The sequence below is a fragment of the Thunnus thynnus genome, chromosome 24 (genome assembly GCF_963924715.1).
Source record: "Thunnus thynnus chromosome 24, fThuThy2.1, whole genome shotgun sequence".
In the NCBI taxonomy this organism is placed as follows: domain Eukaryota; kingdom Metazoa; phylum Chordata; class Actinopteri; order Scombriformes; family Scombridae; genus Thunnus; species Thunnus thynnus.
Genome location: NC_089540.1, coordinates 7,996,998 through 8,023,548, shown reverse-complemented (window position 1 = coordinate 8,023,548; position 26,551 = coordinate 7,996,998). Strand labels below are relative to the sequence as shown.

The 26,551-nt window shown below is 39.2% G+C and overlaps 1 protein-coding gene across 2 annotated transcripts in view; it reads left to right on the top strand.

Annotated features, from left to right (window-relative positions):
* Positions 1 to 20,824, top strand: part of LOC137176790 (peripheral plasma membrane protein CASK-like) — a 46,938-nt gene extending 26,114 nt beyond the window's left edge. Inside the window, exons 11-27 of one of the 2 annotated variants that reach the window (XM_067582718.1) lie at positions 1,854 to 1,975; positions 2,207 to 2,284; positions 2,574 to 2,654; positions 4,212 to 4,400; positions 4,593 to 4,671; positions 5,028 to 5,113; positions 5,634 to 5,702; positions 5,788 to 5,856; positions 6,375 to 6,410; positions 7,128 to 7,166; positions 7,652 to 7,848; positions 9,873 to 9,988; positions 11,238 to 11,318; positions 14,848 to 14,928; positions 16,228 to 16,430; positions 17,100 to 17,183; positions 18,936 to 20,824. In XM_067582718.1, the coding sequence (XP_067438819.1) occupies positions 1,854 to 1,975; positions 2,207 to 2,284; positions 2,574 to 2,654; positions 4,212 to 4,400; positions 4,593 to 4,671; positions 5,028 to 5,113; positions 5,634 to 5,702; positions 5,788 to 5,856; positions 6,375 to 6,410; positions 7,128 to 7,166; positions 7,652 to 7,848; positions 9,873 to 9,988; positions 11,238 to 11,318; positions 14,848 to 14,928; positions 16,228 to 16,430; positions 17,100 to 17,183; positions 18,936 to 19,112 (1,787 nt within the window). In that variant the 3' untranslated portion in view covers positions 19,113 to 20,824. The remainder of the gene's footprint in view (positions 1 to 1,853; positions 1,976 to 2,206; positions 2,285 to 2,573; positions 2,655 to 4,211; positions 4,401 to 4,592; positions 4,672 to 5,027; positions 5,114 to 5,633; positions 5,703 to 5,787; positions 5,857 to 6,374; positions 6,411 to 7,127; positions 7,167 to 7,651; positions 7,849 to 9,872; positions 9,989 to 11,237; positions 11,319 to 14,847; positions 14,929 to 16,227; positions 16,431 to 17,099; positions 17,184 to 18,935) is intronic. The other variant, XM_067582719.1, reaches the window with a different exon arrangement.
* Positions 20,825 to 26,551: the final 5,727 nt, after the last annotated feature.

The following is a 26,551-nucleotide window of genomic DNA, read 5'->3' as shown; positions in this document are numbered from 1 at the left end:
TTCAACTGTTAGTTAGTGTTGGATGATGTGTGTCCTCCAAAATGGCTTTCTCTGTGTCTTCTCTCCTGTCCCATTGGTTTGATGAGGTGCGTCTGTGTGCTTTTATTCCAAATGCACCTGTAAAGATGATACTCTGTTTACATGCATCTTCATTATTCTAACCACAGGGCGCTCTGTAAACACAGATTAGCAAAACCTACTTATTGTTACCTTGTGAGATGAACAAAAACAAAGGTAAAGAGGACATGGCTCTCTGGCCTGACTAACAATGGGATTTTCCTTAATAATCAGGCTTCTTCTTTAGTACTAAACACATGATACTGCATATCACTTCAAAAAAACAGTGTCTTAATAATACAGGAGCTACTGATGTTAATGATTAGTTGATGATTGAGCATGAAGACCTAAATTATCAAGGGATGAGGGCAGCTCAGTTCACTCCTGCTAGACATTTGTAGGCTGCAGCCTGTTTCATTCAGTTCAGGCTTTAACTGCTTGAATGTCAGAATTGCATCTAATTTGGTTCCTCCAAAAAAGTAAGTTGGTGTTGAATTTTAATTACAAATTCAGGAGCAGTAACTCCAACCCTAATAATATTACTTTGTTTAAATTATTCTGCATGCATTTTTATTTCATAAGCTTTTAGTGATTAACCAATTTTTGATCTGTACATGGAAATGATTTTGAAATTTGTATCCCTAGTTGCAGTAGTACATATGATGTATGTAAACAGACTTATAACAAAGTTTTCCTAAAGTTAAAAGCTGATTAAATAGCATTTTTTTCTCATCTGCTAACTCTATTTCATGCCTCACAGTTACATTTAAAGTCTCATTTGTTCTTTTCTCAAAGCCCATTATTATGCATATTTGTAACTGGGATTATTTTCTACATATCCATCATTTATCTGTTATTCCAGCGCTTCTCTCTCTCTCTCTCGTTTTCTTATTAACTGAGCAAACCTGGCTTTTTTCCTATTCAATAAGATGGGCGGAATAATCTGTAGTCCCTAATTGTTTCATTTGAAATATTTATAATTTATAAGATCATTTTCATTTCCTGGGTTTAGTGTGTCATGTCGCCCACCACAATACATTTTATTCATCAGCTTGTGGATTCAAATGTGTCACTGGGTCAAAGCTCTTCTACAAATCACCTTCAAAGAAAACGCCATTTCGATCTGTGAGGAGAGGAAATGTATTCTGACCGCACAGCACTGTTCATCTAGACTTCATCTCTTTTTATAGTCTTTCGCACCTCCGTGTTGAGTTATAGTAGATTAGAATAGATTTGTACGTGTGTTGTGTGAGGGCTACACTTCTTAAGAGATTAACTTAATATTTTAGATTTAAGTTTACCTTTCCTCTGCATATTTGGGTTAGGGTTAGGGTTTGTTATATTTCTACTTTGCATTTTTTCTTGGGTGTACTGCTCTTCAACAATCATCACATTATCACACTGTGACTTTCTGAAGTGACTTTCTTCTGATGTTGTATTGATGCCGTTACCACTGTTTCTCTGGTTTTGCTGCATGTGTGGGCGATGCAGCAGGTACTTGGGGTTAAATAGTTCTGATTGTTGTGTGTTTTTGATGTTGTGACTTTCATTTTGTGATTTTGTGTGTTACTTTTAGTATTTCTTTTTTTTTCCTGTTTGTGGATGTGTAACATTTAGTCTTTCTGTTGATAAGTGTGTCATGTTCAGTGTTTGTATTTTGTGTCGTGTTGAATGTTTGGGGACTGCTTGGTGTACTTGTGAGTATATTTGTGTGTATTATTCAGTCTATATCTGAGTGTATAACTTATATCCGTGTGTGTGTGTGTGTGTGTGTGTGTGTGTGTGTGTGTGTAAAGGGGCAGTATCACAGGTTTTGGACAGTCTAGAGGAGATCCATGCGTTGACGGACTGCAGTGAGAAAGACATGGACTTCCTTCACAGTGTCTTCCAGGATCAGCACCTCCACACCCTGTTAGATGTGAGTAAACCACAATATCAAGACTTCTTCCTCTGTAATACCAAAAATGCCCAGTAGGTGTCATGTCAAGTCCAGAATCTGCTATCTAGTAGTCCAATATGTACCGTCAACTTAATAGGCTTAGTATTGCTCTGGTTTTACCTTTGTTTGGAGGTAAAATTGTCTCATGTTGTTCCTCTTGCATTATCATTGTGGCCTAATTATTATGTTTGTTACTGTTTGCTGTTTCAGCTTTATGACAAAATCAACACCAGGTCGTCCCCTCAGATCAGAAATCCTCCTAGTGATGGAGTGCAGAGAGCCAAAGAGGTGATGAAATCACTGCTAACATTCACATGGATGGACACACATTTACAAAAATCTGATGTTCAACAATCTTAAAATGTTAATTTTCTAGTTCTAATCAATGATTGAGTTTAATAGGCTAAGTCCTAATCAATGACTGATGCCTACTGAAAAAGCTTTGTGGGCAAAGCAAGTAAATAACAAATAGGCATTGACCAAAATGAGATACAGTGAGATATTTATTCATATCAGTGTTATTTATGAATATTCTTGAGATTCTCACCTCCCTCTTCCTGCCTTTTCTCCTCAACAGGTACTGGAAACCATCTCTTGTTACCCAGAGAACATGGAGGCCAAGGAGCTCAGGAGGATCCTCACACAGCCGCACTTCATGGTCAGATATTACAAAACCACAAACACACAAGGCAACATGCACAGTCTTTCCCCAGATTGTTTATTGGTCTGTACATGTAGAGCATGCTTACTGGTGTGTGAGATTACAGCCTACTGTGTCAGAAGTAGGGTTCTTTTGACAATCCACATAACTCCTTTGGCCACAAAGCTGCTTAGCACCTGAGCTTTGCAAGCTCTCGGGCAGTAATAGCAATTGCAGAGGAAAAAGGGAGACAGAAGCATTATAGCGGTAGAAAGAGACGAAGGGCTTCAGCCTGTTGTAGTGTGGACACAGTAATATTTGTGGTAACCGTGTTCGTCCGATGACTGTAATGGCTGAAACAGACCTGAGACTAGAAGAACAATCAGGGAGGATATTGTTGACAGACTTGGAAAGTGAAAACTGAGGCAGAATAAATCTGTGGTGGATTTCATGTTAGGGTGTAACATTTTCTGTACAGTCTGTTATTTCCTCACCTGAAGGAGTGCAGCTTGTTTTGTGGCTGCAGTTTTCATCTCAGTAAGTGTTTCTGGATACAACAATGTAATGGCTAATACGTTGATTAGTTAAGTGTGAATTGTTTTTTTACTGTCAGTAGTTTTGTAGATGTGTTCTTTTGAATAACGGTGACCTAGAAAACAGTTAAATTTAGTTTAAAACTGGTTTATTCAGCTCAGTTACAAGAGGGGAAAGATGTTTCCCTCTGCTGATTCAGTCTGTGACACTTACTGGAGCTGTCACGCCTTAGGTTTGGTTCAATCCAATTAGCCTGTCTTGCTCTCTGACCTGACCGGCTGGCTTTTTTCTTCCTGCCAGAGGCATTTAACGGCGTTGCAAGCAGAATGGCTGTGAAGGGCTTTAGCATGGCAGTACATAGGAAGAAACATGTCACACTTCAAATTTTTTTCCTATATCGTGTACAATTTCATTTGTGAGGCAGTGATGCGAGTACATGTTTTGTTCCTGTTAGTTATTTCTACACCGGCTATGATCATTAGCAGCTCATTACTTAGTATGCAGTCATTTTGTGTTTATACAAAGTCAAACACTTGTTAGAATCCCTTGTTGATGCCTTTGTAAACATTTGTTATTCTTCTCAGCCACAGTAATGTTCTCCATCAGTCAAAAGCCTTTAATGCCAGCTGTTTAAAGTCTCAATTACTGTCATCATCAGTGAACACGTTGTTGCTTCAATGAGCAGATGTGAGCATTTGGCAAAGGCAGCTAGTAGATGTGGTAGTAAAAACAGTGTGTCAGTGACATGATCAGTGGCCAAAGAGGATTAGTAAAAGCCACACTCCATCCAAAGCCAGCCACTCACACACACACACACACACACACACACCTCGCTCCTGACTAGGATTTGGTATGTATTTGTTTTATCTACTAGTTATTCATTCAGAAGTATTTTCCCCTCCAGTTTTTATGACCAATTTGGGATTAATGGCTATACAGTTTGATTCCCACTCAGTTCACCTGTAGAAAAAGAACAGATTTAGGATATTTTGCAGTTTGATTCAAGAGTCTTAACATTCATGACTGTCTGTGTACATCCAGGCTCTGCTGCAGACCCACGATGTGGTGGCCCACGAGGTCTACAGCGACGAGGCGCTGAGGGTGACCCCCCCACCCACTTCACCATACCTGAACGGAGACTCCCCAGACAGCACCAACGGAGACATGGACCTGGAGAATGTCACCAGGGTTCGCCTGGTCCAGTTTCAGAAGAACACTGACGAGCCCATGGTGTGTAGACAGAAAACACACACACTGTCAGATTCTGGATGAATTTACATGCTTACTTTCTCTTTTCATCTAACCAATATTTATACCTGAACCCAACCTGGATGTTTTTTGGAGGACTTTGTGATTAATGTGTTATTAACTTTCCTCAGCCACTATCAGTTTCCCCTCTGACCCTCTGTCTGTCTCCTCTAGGGCATTACTCTGAAAATGAACGAGCTCAACCACTGTATTGTGGCCCGAATCATGCATGGTGGAATGATTCATCGACAAGGTACACATCCATATAAGAATACTATTATGCAAGATTGCACCGCTCATACATATTTAATAGGAACACTCAGCCATTAATTTTGTCAATCTGACAAGAAAATATGATTAACCACAGAGTTTATAAAGTAGGTGTGCAATAATTGTTGGATCAGAATAATTCTTATACTCTCTTTGGTCTTACCTCTGGTAATTGAAATAACAATGAAATGTAACTCTTCCTTACATTAGTTGGGCTCCCCCTGGAATCATCTCAATAACCCCTGGGGTTTCCTGGGCTCGGCTTCGTGAAGGGCTGATGTTTCAACACCCAAGAGCCTCATTTGTAGCTTTTATTAATTCATTATTTCTCTGCTTCAGGGACTCTGCATGTAGGAGATGAGATCAGAGAGATTAATGGCATCAGCGTTGCCAATCAGACAGTAGAACAGCTCCAAAAGATGCTGGTAAGTCACACAGATGAGACTTCCTTTACTCTTTACATTTGGACTGTGCCTTTAGCATGTATTTCTTTATACAAGAATGTAACATGTTTGATTTGTGCTTGTATCAAAAGATGTTGCTATGTGGACTATTTACATTATTACTTAATAATATTATTTTCATATAGTGAGACATCTCTCTATGTCTGAGATGTCAAAGTCATGGTAGAAAACAGAATTAAGAGGGATAAAATCCCAGCAGTGCTACTGAGCAGGGCTACAACAAACAATTATTTTCATTATCGATTAATCTATCGATTATTTTCTTGATTAATTGATTAGTCATTTGAGTAACATTTTTCGATATTCAGTTTACTCTCATATAAGACTAACGAAACCAGAAATTATTCACATTAAAGAAGTGAATCAACTAATAGTTGCAGCTCTAGTACTGAGCCAACAAGGCTTTGGCCTTATCAGTTTTGTTATTATCTTGGTATAATGATACTCATATGTAAAATGCATGTTTGCCTTGTCCCCACAGAGGGAGATGAGGGGTAGCATCACTTTCAAAATTGTACCCTGTTACCGGTCCCAGTCCATGTCTTGTGAGGTAAGGAGCCACAAACACACACTTGTGCTACATTTTGCTGACTCTGCAGGGGGAGGAAATATTTATTTTGCATTTTTTATTGCAGAAAGAGTCACCAGATTTGTCCCGACAGTCGCCTGCAAATGGTCATGCCAGTGTCACCAGCTCCATCCTGGTATGTTTCTGTTTCTCCTTTTCACTGTCACATACACACTCACACACACTCTTTTACAGATATAGCAGCAGGCTAGTAAAAGAAACATGGTGCAAGAAAAACACATAAAGTATAGTGTTTTTCTAAATTACTGTCTTGTTCAATATGTTTTTATTATTATCAGTAGTATTGCATAGTCAAGTGTACACATTTGCAAATTCAGGAATGAACTTTACACAAAGAATACATATATGTACATTATTCTTCCTCTAATTTGGTAATGATCATATACTACAGTCTCCACATCCCACATGTAATTGATGATCATTAAATTACTGTCATTATAACACATTACTCATTACACAGATAAAAGTTGGTGATTAATGGGGTAATCTGGTGTGTCAGAGGTTAAGTTTCACACCATCATAACAACATCTTGGTTTTAAAGCTGGACCAATGTCATATAGTTTCCCCGCAACTAGTAGACATTAAAAAAAAAAAAAAAATTTAAACAATTTTTTTTTTGTCATCTCAACTAGGACCTGCCAGCAACAATTCAGCCTAAAGGCCGTCAGGTGAGATTTTCTCCTCCTTTACACCATGACTGCAAGCCTCCAATTCAGTCGTCTTCTCCTCCCTTTGCTTCACAAACGTCCACTGATTTGACAAACTAACATTCACCCCAACAAGTCCAAATCTGCATGTATGTGCTGATGTGTATGTATTTAATAGCACTCATGTTCTTCCATTCCCATTACATCTATTTTGTTTACATTAAGTGCTACTCTCCAGAGTCAGCCCTTAGCTGTAGTCTGCTTTGGCCTCCCTTGAACACAGGAAAGGACTCCTACACAGCTGTAAAAAGTAGTAGTTAGTTTTCTAGGTTGTTAGTTTAGGATCCTGGAAACATTTTAGTCTAATACAACATATTTCCTCGTTACAATATATTGAAAAGACACAATGTCTATAATAAGTAACAATATTTTACGATTGAAATGTTTATGAACTCTAGTTTGTCCCGGTCACAGTGTGTCCCTCAACATGTTCCATTAGTTGATTTTAGCCATTTGTCTGCTGCATGATGTGTTCATCATGCTCCAAGCTCACACATAATGTGCATACACACACACACACACACATATACTGTACAATGCAGTAAAAACTATGTAATATGTCAGATTCAGCATACAAATATGGGTCCCTCATCACACCTCCTTTCTTTATGCCCCACAACATTTTCTACTGCATGATATATGTGTAAGTGTGTGTGTGTGATGCTCTCAACCCCATAGATCTCCAGACCTGCTATCAAGGACAAATTGTCCATCAAGGTAAGATGTCTTAAGTGGACCCTTGTAGAAGTAGATCCCAATTCCTCCCACCCCCATCGCAAAGATCATAGTGGTGTCTAGATCCCATGCTAGCTGTCAAGGCTTAGTCTTCATATCTGGTTCGTCACTGGACATAAAAGCCAACAAAAAATTGGATGTTTGCACAAAAGCTGTTGATAAAATGGACTCCCCCGCAGGCAGAGAAGTGGTTAAACGCTTTGTTCGATCATTTTCGTCTCGTTCATTTATCTAAATGTCTGTGTCCTTTCCTGCTTCGGCTGATATGCTCTTGATTTTTCCCGTGCTGTCTTTTTGTCTCTTAATGACGAGCGTCATTAGGGTTTTAGCAGCCAGTCTGCTTTCATATGGGCAGCTTGACCAATCATATTCTCTTTCCCATATATTCTCCTATGATCGCAACGCTATTTTTTGCCACTGTGTCAGCAGCTACCAACATTTTTTTGTCTGACTGTTCTTCCCTACAGATTTATGTACGTGCTCAGTTTGAGTATGACCCGGCGAAAGACGACCTCATCCCATGTAAGGAGGCAGGCATTCGCTTCAGGGTGGGTGACATCATTCAGATCATCTCCAAGGACGACCATAATTGGTGGCAGGGAAAGCTGGAGAATACCAAGAACGGCACAGCAGGCCTCATCCCCTCACCTGAGCTACAGGAGTGGTGAGTAGAGCGCCCGATAAAGAACAAAAATGTGATGTGTTCTGTATTTCAGAGTAGCGATGTCAAGGATTAATTGATTATCAATTAGTTGTAGTTAATAATTAATTTAAAAAATATATATATATTAACTGTAACTGTCAGAAAATGTTATGTAGATTTGCTTTAGTACCTAGTTGCGCTAGTGGGTGGAGCCTTTTGCTGTTTCATGAGATAGTGAGTTTGCTGACCACTGTAAGGGCCACACAAATCGTTCTGCTCAGTCGTGTTGATTAACACAGCAGCATAAAGTTGTGAAAATTCCACCACGTTGTTGTCTGGCGACTGTTTGGTTTAGCTAGCTATCTGATATATAGCTATACTGTCCTCTTCAACAGAAGGAGTGAGCAGCTGCAGTGCTAATGTTCAGGACACTGATTACACATGCTTCCAACAAATCAAAACTACAGTGTTGATCCTGTATAAGTGATCTAGTCAGATCTATTTTCTGTCCTCTAATGCACCTGGAAGTTGTGCAGCTGTTTGCTGGTTAATATTTTGGATTTTATCTGGCCTCACAGAAGCTCTGCAGTTTTAAATATATTCATTATTTTGTGTTACTGAATGTGTAATTCAAGTAACATGATGTTTATTAGATCTGTTCTTTGAATTCCTAATGTACTCTGATTTTGCATGGAACATAGGTCACGTGGTTTTATTATGGAAAAACTTATTTCATAAATTATAAATGAATTGATTGATAATGCAGCTGAATATCGATTTTTTTTTAAATGCTTATGATTTGCATCCCTATTTCAGTGTTTTTACACTGTTGTTTATTAGATGCACCTTGCTGAAACTAATACAGCGGCCCTGCAATAAATCCTACCTGTATGAAGGTTAAAATGTTCAGTTTTTGTTGAAACTATTTGAGAGGTCAAGCATTTGTATTATGTAGGTGTTCATTGTCTGGCAACCAAGGATGCAAATTTTAACCAATATCCTTAGTTGATCAATCATTAATTTATTAAGTACAGTAGACATTTTCCATAATAATGCCTTTTTTACACACTGACGTGACCTATGTAAAGAACATATTTAACACCAAATTACTTGAATTATATTTTCTGCCACATCTAAAATGTATTAATACTGCAAACAGTGTTGTGTTGGAAACATGTGTAATTACAGTCTTTGACACTCAGCTCCCAGCAGCTAGTAGCTGCTTCTGTTGAAGATGCTAGTTCAGCATGAGCCTCAGATAGCCACCAGACAACAACTCGGTGGAATTATTCTCAACTTTGTTGCAGTGTTCATCAACACAACAGCAACAGTGAGCAGAGCAAAGCGATCAGCTAACGTTACACTTTTTATCTCATAAAACGGTAAGATGCACCACCTAGTGGCACAAAAGGGTACTACAACAAAGCTAGAATACATTTTCTGACAAGCTGCACATCCTTTATCTTCTGCATTATTAGTTAATATATTTTTTAATCAATTATCGTCCTTACTGGCAACTAGGCTACTTTGGAAGTGTGAATTATGACCAATTATTTGGGCTACTATTAAAAAAAACAAGTCAGAGATTTTCAGAATGAAGTCATAATATTATAAGCTGTAATTTATTAGAAAAAAGACACTAAATTATGATATGCTTAATGTAATACTTCCTATGACGTCTGTAGGATTTTGCTGGCTACTCTTTACAACACCTCATATTGTTGGTCAAAAAAGCAGTGTAAAGCTGGACACTCCTGCCAGGATTTGAACCTGGTTCCTCTATCAGATGTGACAGATGTGTTACCCATACACCACAGGAGTTCAGGAATAGCTACACTACAATGCTCAGCCAAGTCCTGCATGTAATTAGTGCTACACACTTTCAAAACATGTGTCCCAGCCAAAGCTACAGCCAAAAACCAGTCAAAACAGATGCAAGCATAGATACTGTCTCACTAACACACCCATGAAATAATTTGCCCTTGTGTGTATGGAAAGCCAAACTTATATCTTGAATTACAGACAAGTCTATTTTTTCTTTTCAGGCGTGTGGCGTGTATAGCGATGGAGAAGACCAAACAGGAACAACAGGCCAGTTGTACCTGGTTTGGCAAGAAGAAGAAACAGTATAAAGACAAGTACCTGGCCAAGCACAATGCAGGTAATCCCTCACACACACATCCATTGCCTAAGTGTATGTATACACAGTTATTAACAGCAGATGCTAATCCACTCCAGATATTTAATTTGATAGCTGATGTAGTAGCTCACTAACATAAAACAGTGTCACCAAAATAGAAGTGCTCCATCTGGCTGTGCAGTTGACCCTACTTAATCAGCAAATTACTCTTGAGAGTTGCACTGTCACTTAAGGTCACACTTTGATCCCTGACAAAAATGTTAAAGCTGTAATTGAATGTAGACAAGCTTATTTACCAATGATTCTGTAGTATTGTGTACAATATAGAAAGCTGATGTCTTGATTGAAGTGGTAAGGTTTAAATAATCACACGTCCTTTGGAACACCCAATATATGTAAACTTCTGCACGTCTGTTGCGTTTTCCCTCTGACAGACCTCTCCTACTGCTGTCTCAATTTTGCGTTCAGTAACTAACAGTGTTCTAACAGCTTTTGGTGTTAACAATTTGTTTATAGTGTTGTTTTTGGTTCACTTTGTCTTCTTTTATGGTGTCTTTTTATTAACCCTTCCGCTCCCACCCTCTGTCCATATTTCATGCTGTCTCTTACCCAATGACATGGCTGCATGTAAGTAACTCCAGACAGTGTTTTTCTTCCTCCTCTCTCTGCTTTTATACCTTGTCCTCCTCCTAATGTCTCCTGTCTCCTTGACTTTTGAATGAATTGCTTTGTTAGGGTTGCTGCAAGCTGCTGTTATTTTCAATGTAATTCATATTGGTGAGATGCTAGTCAGCTTAGCATTGTTCAGCTTGGTTGTGTTTTTCTGTCTGACCAAGGTTAGTGCAAATAAGCAAGTTTTAATGCTTTCTCAAGGCGTTTGACCTTCATCAGGTCTGCTCGGTGCTCAGTTGGAACAGCAGTTGTTGTACATTATGGCATCATTTGAATAATTCAGTCCTTAATATTAAAAACCCATCTGATTTAGGATCACAGGCTTGATTTAAGCCACAGGAGAACACATTGGATTTAATGTTAATCTCGTTAGCATTGCATTGCTTGTGTCCCCTCTGATTGTCTATTTATTTATTTATTGAGATGTGCTTTTGTTCACACTATTGTGAAGTATGTATAGTAACCACTCTAGTCTTATCCAACAAGTAATTTTATTTATATTCAAGCTCATACAATGTAAACAATTTACATTTCCATCTAACCCCTGAACTTTACAACTAATGCTGTGCTAACCAAATGCTTCTCCTCTGCTCTACAGTGTTTGATCAACTAGATCTGGTGACATATGAGGAAGTGGTCAAACTGCCATCGTTCAAGAGGAAAACACTCGTTTTGCTTGGTGAGTAAAGATGGTTAAAAGGGAATGTGGGGGGGGGGGGGTCTGCCTACCATCACCTTGAAAGCGCACTAGTTCACATGTTTTATCTCATTGGTTTAATATGTGCACAATCAAAAATAAATGTTTATTACAGGGGGTTACTTGCTGGAATTATTTCTTGGCCAGACACAGTGACTTGTTGGAGTCTTATCATTGTGAGGTTGCCAAGCAACCAGTGATTGGACTCCAGGAAGTCACTGCTCCTAGCCAAGAAATAGTTCCAGCAACTAACCTCCCGTAAAATTACACATTTGTTTGTGCACAAATTAAACTAACGAGATAAAACATGTTAATTAGTGAGCTTTGGAGGTGGTAGTAGGTAGGCAGGGTTTTTTTATGACCTTCGGACTGCTTCATATTTAACACAGATATTTAAGTCAAGGCTCAGTTATTAGATTTTTCTGGAGTGACGATGACATGACTGGTTTTGGTCTGATGTTCAGATAGTGCATGTTTCTGTGTTAGTTCAGTCTCCTTGTCCAGGGTTCTTGCTGTTTTACAGATGTGGTATCATAGGCCTAAAATGCTTCAGGTGGTCCCTGTTGATTTAGCAGTGTTGGTTCTTGTTTTAAAGGATAGGTTCACAGTTTTTCAGGCCTGTCCTAAAACAACAGTCAGGTGTCCAAACGAACATTGACATATTTTTCTAGCCGTAATCATTCCTCCTGTTCATACTGGCCATTAAGAGATCCCCTCATAATGCACTTACAATTTACAGACGGGTGACAAATTAAAGGAAAAACTGGTACAGGTCTGAATGCTTGGGTCCACTTGTCCCCTTAGAGGGAAGGGTCACTGCTAATCAATACAAAGTTGTTATGAGTCATCACCTTTATCCTGTGATGAAACATTTCTATCCTGATGGGAGTGATCTCTTCCAGGATGACAACACCCCCATCCATAGGGCACGAGGGGTCACTGAATGGTTTGATGAGTATGAAAATTATGTGAATCATATGCTATGGCCTTCGCAGTCACCAAATTGAACACCTATGGGAGATTTTGGACTGACGTGTTAGACAGCGCTCTCCACCACCATCCTCAAAACACCAAATGAGGGAATATCCTTCGGAAGAATGGTGTTCATCCTTCCAGAAGAGTTCCAGAGACTTGTAGAATCGGTGCCAAGGCCGAGGAACACCATTCTTCAAAAAGATATTCCCTTATTTGGTGTTTTTTGGTGGTGGAGAGCACTGTCGAACACGTCAGTCCAAAATCTCCCATAGGTGTTCAATTTGGTTGAGATCTGGTGACTGCGAAGGCCATAGCATATGATTCACATCATTTTCATACTCATCAAACCATTCAGTGACCCCTCATGCCCTATGGATGGGGGTGTTGTCATCCTGGAAGAGATCACTCCCATCAGGATAGAAATGTTTCATCACAGGATAAAGGTGATGACTCAGAACAACTTTGTATTGATTTGCAGCAACCCTTCTCTCAAAGGGGACAAGTGGACCCAAAGCATATCAAGATATCAATGCCCAAACATGGCTTCCCAGACAAGATTTTTTTGAGGCTATAAAATTAAATAATCAAGGGCTGAAAAAATATGAAAACATAAAATTTGAATAGAAATACTTAAAAGGCCTTGGTCTTGCAGACCCATTCATGATACAGACAAGTCTGAACAAAATGTCTTGACTGATTGGAAATGGAATGACCCATTGGTGACTCATACTGGAGCAGTGCAGGTACATCCACATACCGGTAACAGATGTCAGGGGGGATAGAAGCACTATCACTATCTTGTCAGGGAGGAGGGGGATACAGAGAGGGAGGGGCAATCTCAGCCAAAGGGTACAAGAAGTGGAGAATAAGACTGGGATGGACACTACTTAATTGGCGACAACCACCAGAAACATCACAGTGGGACTCCCTTACATGGCTGGGCTTTCAGAACATCTACTTAGAGTCTTAAAACAGCAAGGATTCAGTGCTTACAACAAACCAATCAATTCCTTAGAGCATGTTTGGATTATTTCATGTATATCTTTGACGCTCATATGCCATATGTATATCGAAAGAGTGACAGTTGGCCGTAATGTGATACTACCATAGAAGGACTGCTCTGCTAGAAATGGAAGACAAAATTCAGTTCTTGTTCAATGCATTCCAAGGTTGCCAAATCTAATATGAGTATTTTGCAGTTTGAGTTAGCCAAATCTGTCTTCACACTGGCAGTTATATGTAGGTTTATTGGCAGTATTTTGTCAACAAAACTATATGCCACTGCCAGAACGTGTCCCTCTGCCTTGCATTAGGAAGGGATCTTCTTTGGACCATAACTTTGGAAATGCCTGCCTCAGACTCCCAAAGCCTCATATTAGCTTCAGCTGAACATTGAAATACATTCATGCACAGGAACAACAAATGTGGATTTTGTCCCCCCCATTTCTTTAAGAGTAGTTCCTCTATGTAGAAGAGAAATGGTTACAGCAATCCAGGTCTTTCAATGTACTTATGCCATGTGAGTATTGAAGGACAGGTCCATAATTTTTCAAATCTGTCTTGAAACAACTGTCAGGAGTCCAAATGAACATTGAAACAGGTTTGCTTGCTATAATGATTTCTCCTGTTCATACATGCCATTAAGAGATCCCTTCCTTATGTACTTTCAGTGTAAGGACTGGGGGACAATCTGACATTAATAGGAGGCTCCAGCAGTCAAATCAAGTGGATATTTTCTAAAATTATAGTCTTTTTCCAGGGAAACAAATTTGTACTTATTTTTTATACTAGACAATTGTAACTTTGAAAATGATCCACTTGATGTGACTGCTGAAGCCTCATTAACTTCAGATTAGCTTTTTATGCATTAAAATACATTTTTGTACACAATGAGGACTGTGAATCACTTCCATTGATGGCGCATTAGGAAGGGATCTTCTTATCATCAGTATCAACAAGAGAAATGATTATAGTGTGCAAAACCTCCTTCAATGTTCATATGGATACCTGACTATTGTTTTAACACAGACTTGAAAAATTCTGAACCTATCCTTTAAGATGGACTTGAAATAATCCAGACCTATCTTTTAAGATCTCTGCTAGTACACCATAAAGACACAACCGCGAGGGAATAGTTGTGGATAAGACTGCATCATGAAACAGCAAGAACCATGAACAAGGAGGCAGAATTAACACCAGAAACATAAAACATCAGCTATCTGAACACCACACCAAAACCAGACATAGCTTAGCATGCGGACAGCCAGAGAAACATCATAAGAGGCCATTCACATTCAACACCAAAAACCCTCCTTAAACAGAGACAGAAGTCACTGTCTTGCTCCATGTAGACCTCTACATATGTAAAACCACCTGTTATGTGACAACAGAGCAAGCCATTTGCTGAAAGACTGATAGAATCATTTTATTCAACAATAACAGAAAGAGCATCTCTAGCAACTAAGTTACAGCTTGAAAGTTCATCTGTGTCTGTTACTGGATTGATCAACCTGTGTAATTGTCTCCTTTCATTCAGGTGCACATGGAGTTGGCAGGAGGCACATCAAGAACACACTCATTACCAAACATCCTGACCGCTTCGCCTACCCCATCCCTCGTAAGGAGACACACACTACTACCATAACAACTACACAAGTGTTAAAAAACTGTGTGATGAGGTTACATGTTTGCAGCTTCACTTATCATTAGACCACAGAAGATGCATCAACTGATATCTCTAAACGCTCTAAACTGAAATTAAATTACATTTCTTGTCTACAACAGCATACATAATACAGTCTACATATAGGGAGACCTTTGATACAGCCAATTAAATCTTGCATAAAGCAGTCTGCTCTGTCGGAACATAGTCACACTGAGCCAGACAGCAGCCTGTTACACAAAAGCCACAGACTCTGAACAACAACCCACATTGGTTTTCTTGCTGAAGTCTCACCATCTAACTTACAACAATGTACACTAAACCTACCCTGCACCTTAGCTTGTTGAACGAGCCACCAAACAAACATTAACTAGGGAAAAGTGCACCGCAAGTTCGAAGGCTAGATACTCTTCAATATTACTGCTAGCAAAACTGTCTGCCCATTACTTTAAGCTACAGTGCAAGTTTTAGAGCTGCGACAATTAGTCATTTAATTGAAAAGTCAATCAACAGAAAATTAATCTGCGACTATTTTGATAATCAAATAATTGTTTTTTTAAAAGCAAAAATACTGAATATTTGCTTCTCAGATGTGAGAATTGGATGCTTTTCTTTGTCATACACAATAAACTGAATATCTTTGGGTTTTGGACTGTTGGTCAGACATAAAAAGAGACATTTGAAGATGTCAGTTTAAGCTGCAGGAAATTATAATTTCCAATTTTCCATATTCACTGACATTTTACAGACAAAATGGTAAATCGAGAAAATAATTCTCAGATTGATCGTTATTGAAAATAACAGTTGAAGCCCCAGTGGGTTTGTTTACTTTGTCTTTCTTCTATACGGTGTAACAACGGCACTCTGGCAACCTGCCAGCTGCTGCCAATCAAACACAGACACAACCCTCCTGCTGAATAGAAAAGGGAGCATTTCTGATATTTGCCCAAATACCCCTTTCTTACTGTACTTTTGATAATACAAAGCTATTAATACATTTTTAAAAAACACGACAATTTTTATTTTTGCAAAGAGGGATGATTAATTGTGCTTTCAGTTGGACTTTTTAAGTGTCAATTGTAGATACAATCAGTGAGTCAGAGTTGTGTTGGAAACAACATGTTTCACATGCAACCCTTGCAATAACAAAGACAAACACACACACCCAGTATCATATCTTCACATCTTTCAACTATCATTTTCTGTTCATCTCTCTTTCTTGTGGTGTGACCGTTCATCTGTCTCTCTGCTCAGACACAACTCGGCCTCCTAAGAAGGACGAGGAGAATGGGAAGAACTACTACTTTGTGTCTCATGACCAGATGATGCAGGACATCAGCAACAATGACTACCTGGAGTATGGCAGCCATGAGGATGCCATGTATGGAACCAGGCTGGAGACTATCAGGCAGATCCATGCCCAGGGCATGATCTCCATTCTGGATGTTGAGCCACAGGTGACAAGGGCTTTGTGTGTCTAGGGCTCTTTTCAGACATGCACTGTACTGCATCAACATAATATCTTAATGTTTAAAAAAGCACCCCAACTAACTACTGCAATATAACAAGGTTGGACTTAGAAACGTTTCTTTAACACTTTCAACACAGCTGATGTCTAAGTCCAATGCCATCACATTAATGGAAAAGCTACAGCAGCACAAGGATAACATGCAGATATGTTCCACCGCATTAAGACAAGACTCTTCTTATATATAAGCAAATAACATGTATTTAATATTCATGAAATACTGTGAACTAGACAATTTTAACATGTGGAGAAGATGTCACAACCTTATGTCATTCTACAACTATGGTCAGTCATTAATTAAACCATAAACATTCAACTGCAAATAAAGTTTCACAAATCAATTATGCCTTCACTGATATCATTACTGTCCAACTCACTGCTGTTGAACACCAGTGCTGCCACAACAGTCCGAGGTAAAAATGGTACCAGATGCTAAATCACTGCAACATTATAGATAGTAGTGTAACAATCATGTCTGAGAAGCACATTATGAAACGTTTTGTTTATATCTGACTAATTACATGCTAAGTAGTATGTATGGGATTTTAAGGGCTCACAAAGCACTGCAGAACTAAAAAAACAATCTCTCTCTCATCAGGCACTAAAGATCCTCAGGACAGCTGAGTTTGCTCCCTATGTTGTCTTCATCGCAGCTCCCACCATCACCCCAGGCATGACTGAGGTACTGTCACAAATACTTTCTTGCTTCCTTTCCCACTCTTGCTAGTTTTTTCAGATTTAGTTAATTTGCTTTTACTCACTAACTCTCATTAGAAATTAAAACAAGCAGAGCGCCCTGGTAGCCAAATGGTTACAGTGCACACACATCACAACGTCCCTGGTTCAACTCCGGCTTGCGACCTTTGTTGCATGTCACACCTCTCTCTTGCTCTCCCCCGTCTTTCCTGTCTGCTTCTCCGCTATCAGCTCTCCACTGAAGCCAAAAAATGCCTAAAAACGTATCTTTATAACCCAGTGTTAAAATCAACTTCACTTCTGTTTCTGTCACCCTTTTTGCTTGACTGAATGTTTCTCTTACTGCATGTACCCTCTTTGCTTTAAGCATGTTTGTATTTTCTTTGGCATGCCTATTTTCATTTGCACTCAAGGTTCCAAAGTGGTGCAGGAAACTGCCTGTAAGTACTGAGTAAATGGTTTGAGTTTAGCTTGTGTTTTGGATACTGTAGAAAGAAATGTCTGGCCTCTATGTTTGTATGGTTGTAGTAGTTGTCTAGCTATGTCCACTCCTAGTCCTCTTGACTTCCTCTTATTCCTATAATAATCCTCTTAATTGTGGCGCAACTTCAAGCATGTTGTCTCCTCTGACCTGACCCTACCTCTCCATTTCATTTTTCCTCTCCTTCCTGCACGCTGAACAATTTTGCAAAAATATCTAATTGTGATTTTTCTGATCAATATTGAAATTGCAATTTAGATTTTAGTTATTTTCCATAAACATCAGGTCTGCATGGGTATTGTATATAGTATTAAACAAGATAAGTTCACTCCAAGCTTAATCACATACTGTTTATTGTACTCTGTTCTGCTTTTGCATTAAAAGACTGAAATGATGCACTTGGCTTGTTGTTGAGATCCTGCCCAGATTCTTTTTTTTTTTTTTTTTTTTTTAAGTTGAGAGAAGTCAACTTTTAAATAAAAGGTGGTGAAACTGCTTTCCTATAGACAGAAATTTAACCCTGTAGCTCACTTTTAGTAAGAGATTACATTACAATTTCTATAATCACATTCCAAAATTCCATTATATTTATTGATAACAGTTACATATTTGTCCACTTATAGTAAAAGTGCAGCAAATTCTTAAACCTGAGTGACAACTACTGTTAACAAACGTACAGACTGACAAGCAACTTCACAGGCCTGAAACATGAAGGTCTCCTCTCAAGTTGATAAGCTCAAAACAGCATTACGATATGCTTCAAAGTTTAACTGGTTGAAAGTCAAGTAGTTACTGATAATTATCCGCCAGCTATTGGTTATTTACACTCAACAACTGACAGCTACCAGCTCGCTAATACTCTACTCTGTTGTCTATTTGAACGAGATACAGTCCAAACTTTCTTGAAAACATCAAAATGATACAGAGTGGTGCTTCTTTCTCAAAGACACAATCTTTGGCTTACTTGGAGCAAAGAGCATATTGAGCAGACAACAGCTATTTTACTTTTGGTTTTTTAGTCAATTTATGAGATTAATTTCATCGTAGAATTTAAGCTATTGAATGCATCTCTTGTCATCTGAAAACTACTCTTTTCAGTCGTGACTGCGATGTAAAAACTCTCAGCCATACATCTAAATATGAACGTAGAGAACTGGCCTTCAAATGGAGCGTTGAAGCACATCACACACAACAAACATACAGTGTCTCTACTCCAATCATTGAGCTCCCCTCTCTTCTTCTCAAACACGCCCTCAGGATGACTCTCTTCAGCGGCTCCAGAAGGAATCGGAGATGCTGCAGCAGACCTACGCTCACTACTTCGACCAGACCATCATCAACAATGAAATTGACGACACCCTCCGCCTGCTGGAGGAGGCTGTAGACCTGGTGTCCACCACTCCTCAGTGGGTCCCTGTCTCCTGGGTTTACTGACACACGATCAACAGCGTTTAGCTCATCACCCTGGACCATCCATCTCTGATCCAAAACGGATGCTAAACTTTGGTCAAATCCCCTTGAATCATGTCTCTCTCATCAGAATCACACTTGTCTGTAGATAAACTGTTGCTGAAAAAGAGGGAAATGAAGAAACTAATGACTCTGACGCTTCATTACAGAGACTTCATCCTGCCCCTGCCCCCTTTTTCTCAACAGCCTCAAAGGCATATTGTTGTGTACATATATACATATATATATATAAATGATAAAAACTAAGTGAATATGGTTCTGTCCTTATATAGTTGAAGGGAGGGGAGGGGAGGGGCAGTGTGGTAGATATTTTGTACTTTTCTTTTGTAATTGATGGATGGGTGGTAATATTGGAAAGGCAATAGCGAGCATGACCATAAAGCAGTCTTATGTGAGTGTGTGTTGACCTTTTAAGGTACTTCTTGTGGTACTCTGTGTCCTCCTCTCCCCACGCCCTCTAATCTCCTCGGCCCCTGTGACAAACAAGCCGAACTTTGAAGCACATTAGAAGCTGCTATAGTGGCGACAAGTAACTCCCTCAGCTCCAAATGCAAGTTTGAGTGAAGCAAAAAGCACAGGAAACTTGGCAGTTTCTTTCTCCCCAACTCATCCCCAGCCCTTTATTTATTTCACTGGCCCTCTGTGCCTGTCAGTTTGTTGAAGGAGCACACTGCATCCCTCTACGCTGTCGTCCCCTGTGTTGCCGTAGCCTGTTGTACCCCTGCCTCCCTTCCCAGCCTCTGATGGTCTTTGTTTACATCTCAGTTTGCACAAAACTGACAATGAAGAAGACATGTACTGCATCTTGTCACTTCAGTTTTCATTTTGTCTTGCCTACTCTCTCTAGCTGTCTTTATCCCTCTCCTCCTTACATGAAATGCTAATCAGTGGTCAGTGGACCTGGAGTATCATTCTTAGGGCATGATCTGCTATGAAAAAGCACTGACATCCACCACTTAACATGGCTCCTGAACTGAAAGACAAAAAAACCAACGGAAAGGAGAAAAATAAACTGCCTTATCAGAGCCTTGGGGAAGAAGTCTGTAACACCTATGCACACCCCTGGTTCCTCCCAGGCAGGCTGCCACGACAAGTACTTTCTTCTTTCCTCACACTAATAGTGAGCCATGCTTGTTAAAATGAAAGTGTTCATAGGAATGTCTGTGTGGGAGGGGAGGGTCTCATGTAGGTGGGATAAATCCAATCCTAGAGCCAACGTTTTGGAACTGTTAACTGTTGTCTTAAAAAATATTAGGAGTATTCTTGTTTTGAGGGAGAGAAAATAACTAAATTTTGTGTGTAAATGTTTCAATGGTGCGTACGTCATATGAGTGAATTACCAAGAGCCAGTGTATATTAACCCTTAAAAGAAGCTCAGTATGTGACATAACCTCTTGATGCTTTACCAGAAGTGGCACAACGCAGCCCCACCTTCAGTACACACTGTAAGAAAGGCACATCAGTGGAGGAGTTGAAAAAATAGAGCTAAAAAAGTCAATACTCTACACTGTGTGGTGAGGTTGCCGTTGTGCCGCTTCATGTAAAGTGTTTTCATTTCAAGTCCTGTGTAAATTACTTCTGCAAATGACAAAAGCAGCTCTTCTGTATGAAATGTTGTTCTTTTTTGTTATTTCATTTTAAAAAATATATATTTCCTTTTACGTGTTTAAAGTAAACTGCCTTGTCTTCCTTTTGATTTGGGATGTGTGTGAGAGTGCGGGCACAGGTGTAATGTGTGTGTAACATTTTGTAGTATTTTACATACAGCTATAAGAAAACACTACATAAAACACTCCTTAAAAGACTGTTTGCAAAACACAATTCCTGGATATCATCTCATAGCTCTTGTAAGAAGTGAAGATTTGTCTATTGGATTTCTCAATGATCCGTTTTTAATGAGAGACGCTTCCACAGACACAACTATGTAAAACAACTCTATATTCAATGTCATGCCCACAAGAAAAGTGTAATGAGGGTCTATATAAAAATCACATTCTTATAAATAATACAATATCGCATTGTTTGCTGTAGTCATAATTCCACTTTCTACAAAACAAAGCTGAGTTCAAACAGCTGCCAGGCCCCGGTTAAGTAACACAGAACACCTAATAAACCAATTTCTTTCTCTCTCTGTATTGATTTGAAGCACAATTTTCAAGGAGAGCCGAGTGTTGGGTCATTAAAAGAGGATTGCAAAGCCTCGCTGGAGTCTGTTCAGGGTTTACTGGTTGAATCCAAGGCCTGTGCTGCTTAGGTGCCCTTGAAATCAACAAATGTGCATTTGTACATGCCAGGTTAATTAAAAGTGACATATTCAGTTTTGGGGGAGAAGGGCTTCAGTTGTTTGACCAACATGTTAAATTTTATTCTGCTGCTTTTTATGATTATTGCAGATATTAATAGTGAAAGCCAATAAGTACTAGAAATTGCCGTACAGGCATGTCAAACTAGCTTTGAACGTAATTTTGAGAGAATTTTAAGAGTTGTCACCTGGCAATTAAACATTGCACAGTTTATTTTGTATCTCAAATTACAGTAGACAACATCTGTCAGACAGGCAACTGAATTACTAAAAGAAAACCTTATCCAGTGTGTTTGTACACACGCTTAGTTGGTGAAAAGATAATGCAGCCTACAGTAATACAATGCTAGTGTTCACAATATCAAGAAATTGTATGTACTTGGGAAGGAAAAGCAACTTATGTCCTTATTAATTTCCACACATGATCAGTGTAAATCACAAGAATCTTAAAATGGTACAGAAAGATTAAAGGTCTCAAAGAAAGCTGAAAATGTTTACCAACCTTTAAAAAAAAAAAAAATCCCATTTACAATAAATAATCCATTAAATAATTTTTGCTACTGCTCACAGCTAGAGTTTGATTTTCATCTCAAAAGCTTAACAGATGATTTCACCTCAGTCAATCTTTTTACTGTCAAATTTAAATTGCAATCAGAAAGTATTCAGTCCCCTTCACTTTTTCCCATTTTATGTTGCAGCCTTGTGCTAAAATTGTTTAAATTCATTTTTTCCCCTCATCATTCTACACTCAATACCTCATAATGACAAAGCAAAAACAGGATTTTACAAATGTTTGCAAATTTATTAAAAAGGGAAAAACTGAAATATTACATTGACATAAGTATTCAGACCCTTCGCTTTGACACTTGAAATTTATCTCAGGTGCCTTCCATGTCTTGATCATCTATGAGATGTTCCTACACCTTGATCAGAGTCCACCTGTGGTAAATTCAATTGATTGGACATGAATAGGCACATACCTGTCTATATAATGGTCTCAAAGATGACAATGCATATCAGAGAAAAACCAAGCCATGACGTCGAAGAACTGATTGGAGGGCTCAGTGACAGGATTGTGTCGAGGTACAGATCTGGGGAAGGCTACAAGAAAAATTCTGCTGCATTGAAGGTTCCCAATAATTCTTAAATGGAAGATGTTTGAAACAAACAGGACTCTTCCTGCCTTGGTGAGAGAGGTGACCAAGAAACCTGACGGTCACTCTGGCTGAGCTCCAGAGATCCTGTGTGGAGATGGGAGAAACTTCCAGAAGGACAACCATCAGTGCAACACTACACCGATCTGGGCTTTATAGCAGCGTGGCCAGACAAGAAGCCTCTCCTCAGTGAAAGAAACAGAAAAGCAAAGCAAAAAAGCACCTAAAGGACTCTCAGACTGTGAGAAACAAGATCCTCTGGTCTAACCTGGTGAAACCAAGATTGAACTGTTTGGCCTCAATTCAACATGTCATGTCTGGAGGAAACCAGGAAGCGCTCATCACCTGCCCAGTACCATCCCAACGGTGAGGCATGGTGGTGGCAGCATCATGCTGTGAGGGTGTTTTTCAGTGGCAGGGACTGGAAGACTGGTCAGGGTGAGGGAAAGCTGAATAGAGCAAAGTACAGAGATATCCTTAATGATAATCTGGTCCAGAGCGTTCAGGGCCTCAGACTGGGCTAGAGGTTCACCTTCCAACAGGATAATGACACAAGCCAAGACAATGCAGAAGTGGCTCAGGGATGACTCTGTGAATATCCTTGAGTGGCCCAGCCAGAGCCCAGACTTGAACTCAATTGAACATCTTTGGAGAGATCTGAAAATGGCTGTCCGACAGTCCCCATCCAACCTGGCAGAGCTTCAGAGGATCTGGAGAGAAGAATGACAGAAAATCCTCCAATCTAGGTGTTCAAAGCTTGTCACGTCATACCCAAGATGACTCAAGGCTGTAATCGCTGCCAAAGGTGCTTCAACTTCAGAACAGATGCAAAGTTCATTGTGTGAGGAGGACAGCTGTTTGTTGCCAGCAGACATACACAGTCCACTATAAAACAACAAGCTAGCAGACTTCCCTCTCAAGGTAACTTCGTTCCTTGCTGGTCCCAAAAGTGGTTGAAACATTTCCCACGTCAGCCATGAATATTTGAACGCAAAGGCTCTGAATACTTAGGTCAATGTAATATTCCAGTTTTGCCCTATTAATAAATTTGCAAAAATTTCTAAAATCCTGTTTTTGCTTTGTCATTATAGGGTATTGAGTGAAGATTGATGAGGGAAAAAATGAATTTAAACGATTTTAGTATAAGGCTGCAACATAACAAAATGGGAAAAAGTGAAGGGATCTGAATACTTTGTGAATGCAGTGTGATGCACCTGTTCTTTTGCTCTGCACTGGTCTGGATGTTCAAGAGTCAAGTCAAAATAGAAGACACAAGGACTACAAATAAGTTTGTTTTTAAAATCACACTCTGGTTTCTCTAAAAGTACAACAGTAATGAATGCTTAAGTTCACACCATGTTCAGAATAATGAATATCAAAGCAGCAGACTAAAGTTTGGTCATCAAGGACAAGTTGGGTACCTGCATGCTGTCTTCAGCTTCAATCTATTAAAGTAAAAGATAAGAAACTGCACAAATTGAGCTGTGCAGTGTGGGAAGTTTAAACAGTCTAGTTTAAATAGAGGGGTATGTCGTTAAGATAGATTTCCAGTTGAATCAATAAGTTAGACTTTTATTTCAGGAAATTCTGTTTCATAAAGGTGGTTTAAATAAATCTGAGTGAAGTTACAAGGGAAATTTATCCCTCCAGACTAATCTGGTCTGGGCCAGGTTCTTTAAATATCACTAATAAAATGAAAAGCCTTACACTTGATGATCCTTACCACAAAATGTGGCAGACAGCCAATCTGCAGGTATTTCAACATAATTTTCACCCTATGGATTCTACTACAGTGGGTTCACAAAGTATTCAGACCCCTTCACTTTTTGCACACTGTGTTGTAAATTTCATTTTAAATGGATGTAATTGCCATTTTAAACATCAAAAACTGAAGCCTTGTTTACAAAAATATCAACTTAAAATTAAACTGAAAACACAATAAAGTGTGCAAAAAATGAAGGGGTCTGAATTCTTTCTGAATCCACTCTGTAGCTTGTACAAATCAAGTTACATAATCCAACTTCAGTTTAAAAAATGCTAATGATCTTATTGCATTGCTATAAAATAAATTACCTGGCATATTTTATACATTAAGGTTGTTTAAAAGTATGTTGCACCTCATACATCTATATTTATGTTATTTTTTGGCTCTAATTATACATCGAAAGTTCCTGCAGGACGTGACATTAACAAATGTGAAGGGGGCAAAATAATATAAACACTTTTTAATATAATGCACTCCAGTATACTTATACCACCCACTATGACCTCAATAAAAAACTAAAGAGAATGACTTCACTTCAACTACGTCACCTTTATGACAATGTCAACAAAAACTGAAAATGTATATAAAAGTAGAATTACTGGCAGAGCTGTTGGACTGCATCTGATTGCACAGGTGTTCTAATAAAGTGATCGGTGAGTGTATATTCAATATGTGCTGCTCTGAGGCCACCGTTTTGTCTTCACACGTCTGTTTTCCTCACTGTGAACTGATGTTATCAGGGCTTGATGTCTCAGGCCTATGTTTCAAAGTCATGAAATAAACCAGACTTGACTTAATCTGCTCCAAACCAGCTTAATGAAACCAACTGATCCTGGTTCAGTTTGTTAGGTTAATTCAAAATAAGGTTTTCACAAGAAGTCCTACTTTTCTGAGCCACCTTGATGAAACACCCATCAGGACACCACAATCAGGGAGCCACAAAAAAGCTGGATCCCTACAAGCTGAACTGACCCACATCTCCAAAGAGAGGTCAACAAGAATCAAAGATCAATAAAGTATCACAGTAAAGGGTCGGTCCACCAAAATGACAAAAACACTGCACTTTCTTGCTTTCAGCTAATATGGTTGTTTTTTTTAATCTAAGCTTTTAGGACTTCCATCACTGAGATTTCTGCTCTCATCCAAATACGATAGAGGTGAATGGAATTTCATTTGTGGGGTTAAAATCCTCCCTCTGGACAATCCACAGATCTCACTGTCAGCAGTTCTCATTGCAACTATATTCTCTATAAAAACTGTCTGCAGTGTGATGGGTGGATTATCCAGAGTAACACTGTCGGAACAGTGTTGGAACACTGTTGATGGTGAACTATAACTTCTGCACCTTGAACTAGGTCAACTTTCATCTCAAGACTCTGAGGTAGGAATCTCAGAATCTCTGATTATTTACTAAGTGATTTTTGGATGTGTTTAACTTGTGATGTCTCAAGAAGGTGGGGAGCCGGATGGAAACAGTCGGGAGGACAACCAGATTGTTCGATAGGCAGGTGGAAACAGTCCAAAGGATGATCAGAAGGCTTGACAGGAGAGTGTAAACAGTCAAGGAAGATGACCAGGGCAGGCAGGCACATAAGAGTTGTAAGGACCAGATGCCCACTGGAAGATGGCAAATCCTGATAAATTAGGGCTGGATGTTAGGGTCAGTCTTCAATTTGTCTACTGCTGGCTCATCAAGCTGTACAAACTGTAAGGAGAGCTGGAGACAAACCAGCAGAGAAGCAAGCTGGAGGCTGGTTGAGTCAATTTTATTTATATACAAATGTCAGTTGTTGTACAGTCTGTACAACACAAGACAACCTATTCTGAGACTCCCAATTTGGATAAGGAAAAAGTTCACAAGAAAAAAATGGAAAAGGGAAGAAATCTGAGGAAGAGCAACAGAATTAATGGTTAAAATGGACTCAGGCTGCAGGCCAGCCAAGGAACTACTTAGCTGGTCAACTCAAGATTCTGAGGTAGGAATGTCAGATGGGTTAATATGATTTACTAAATAATTTTTGTATAAGTTTAACTTGTGATGTCTCAGGAAGGTGTGGTGTGGATTCAAAAGCAAAAATCAGAGGCAGAGCAGATAAACATAAACCTTATTAAACTGGTCAGAAATAGGAGGTCAATTTCTGCCCTGCCCTGACCTGACAGACATCACAAACAGACAGGAAAT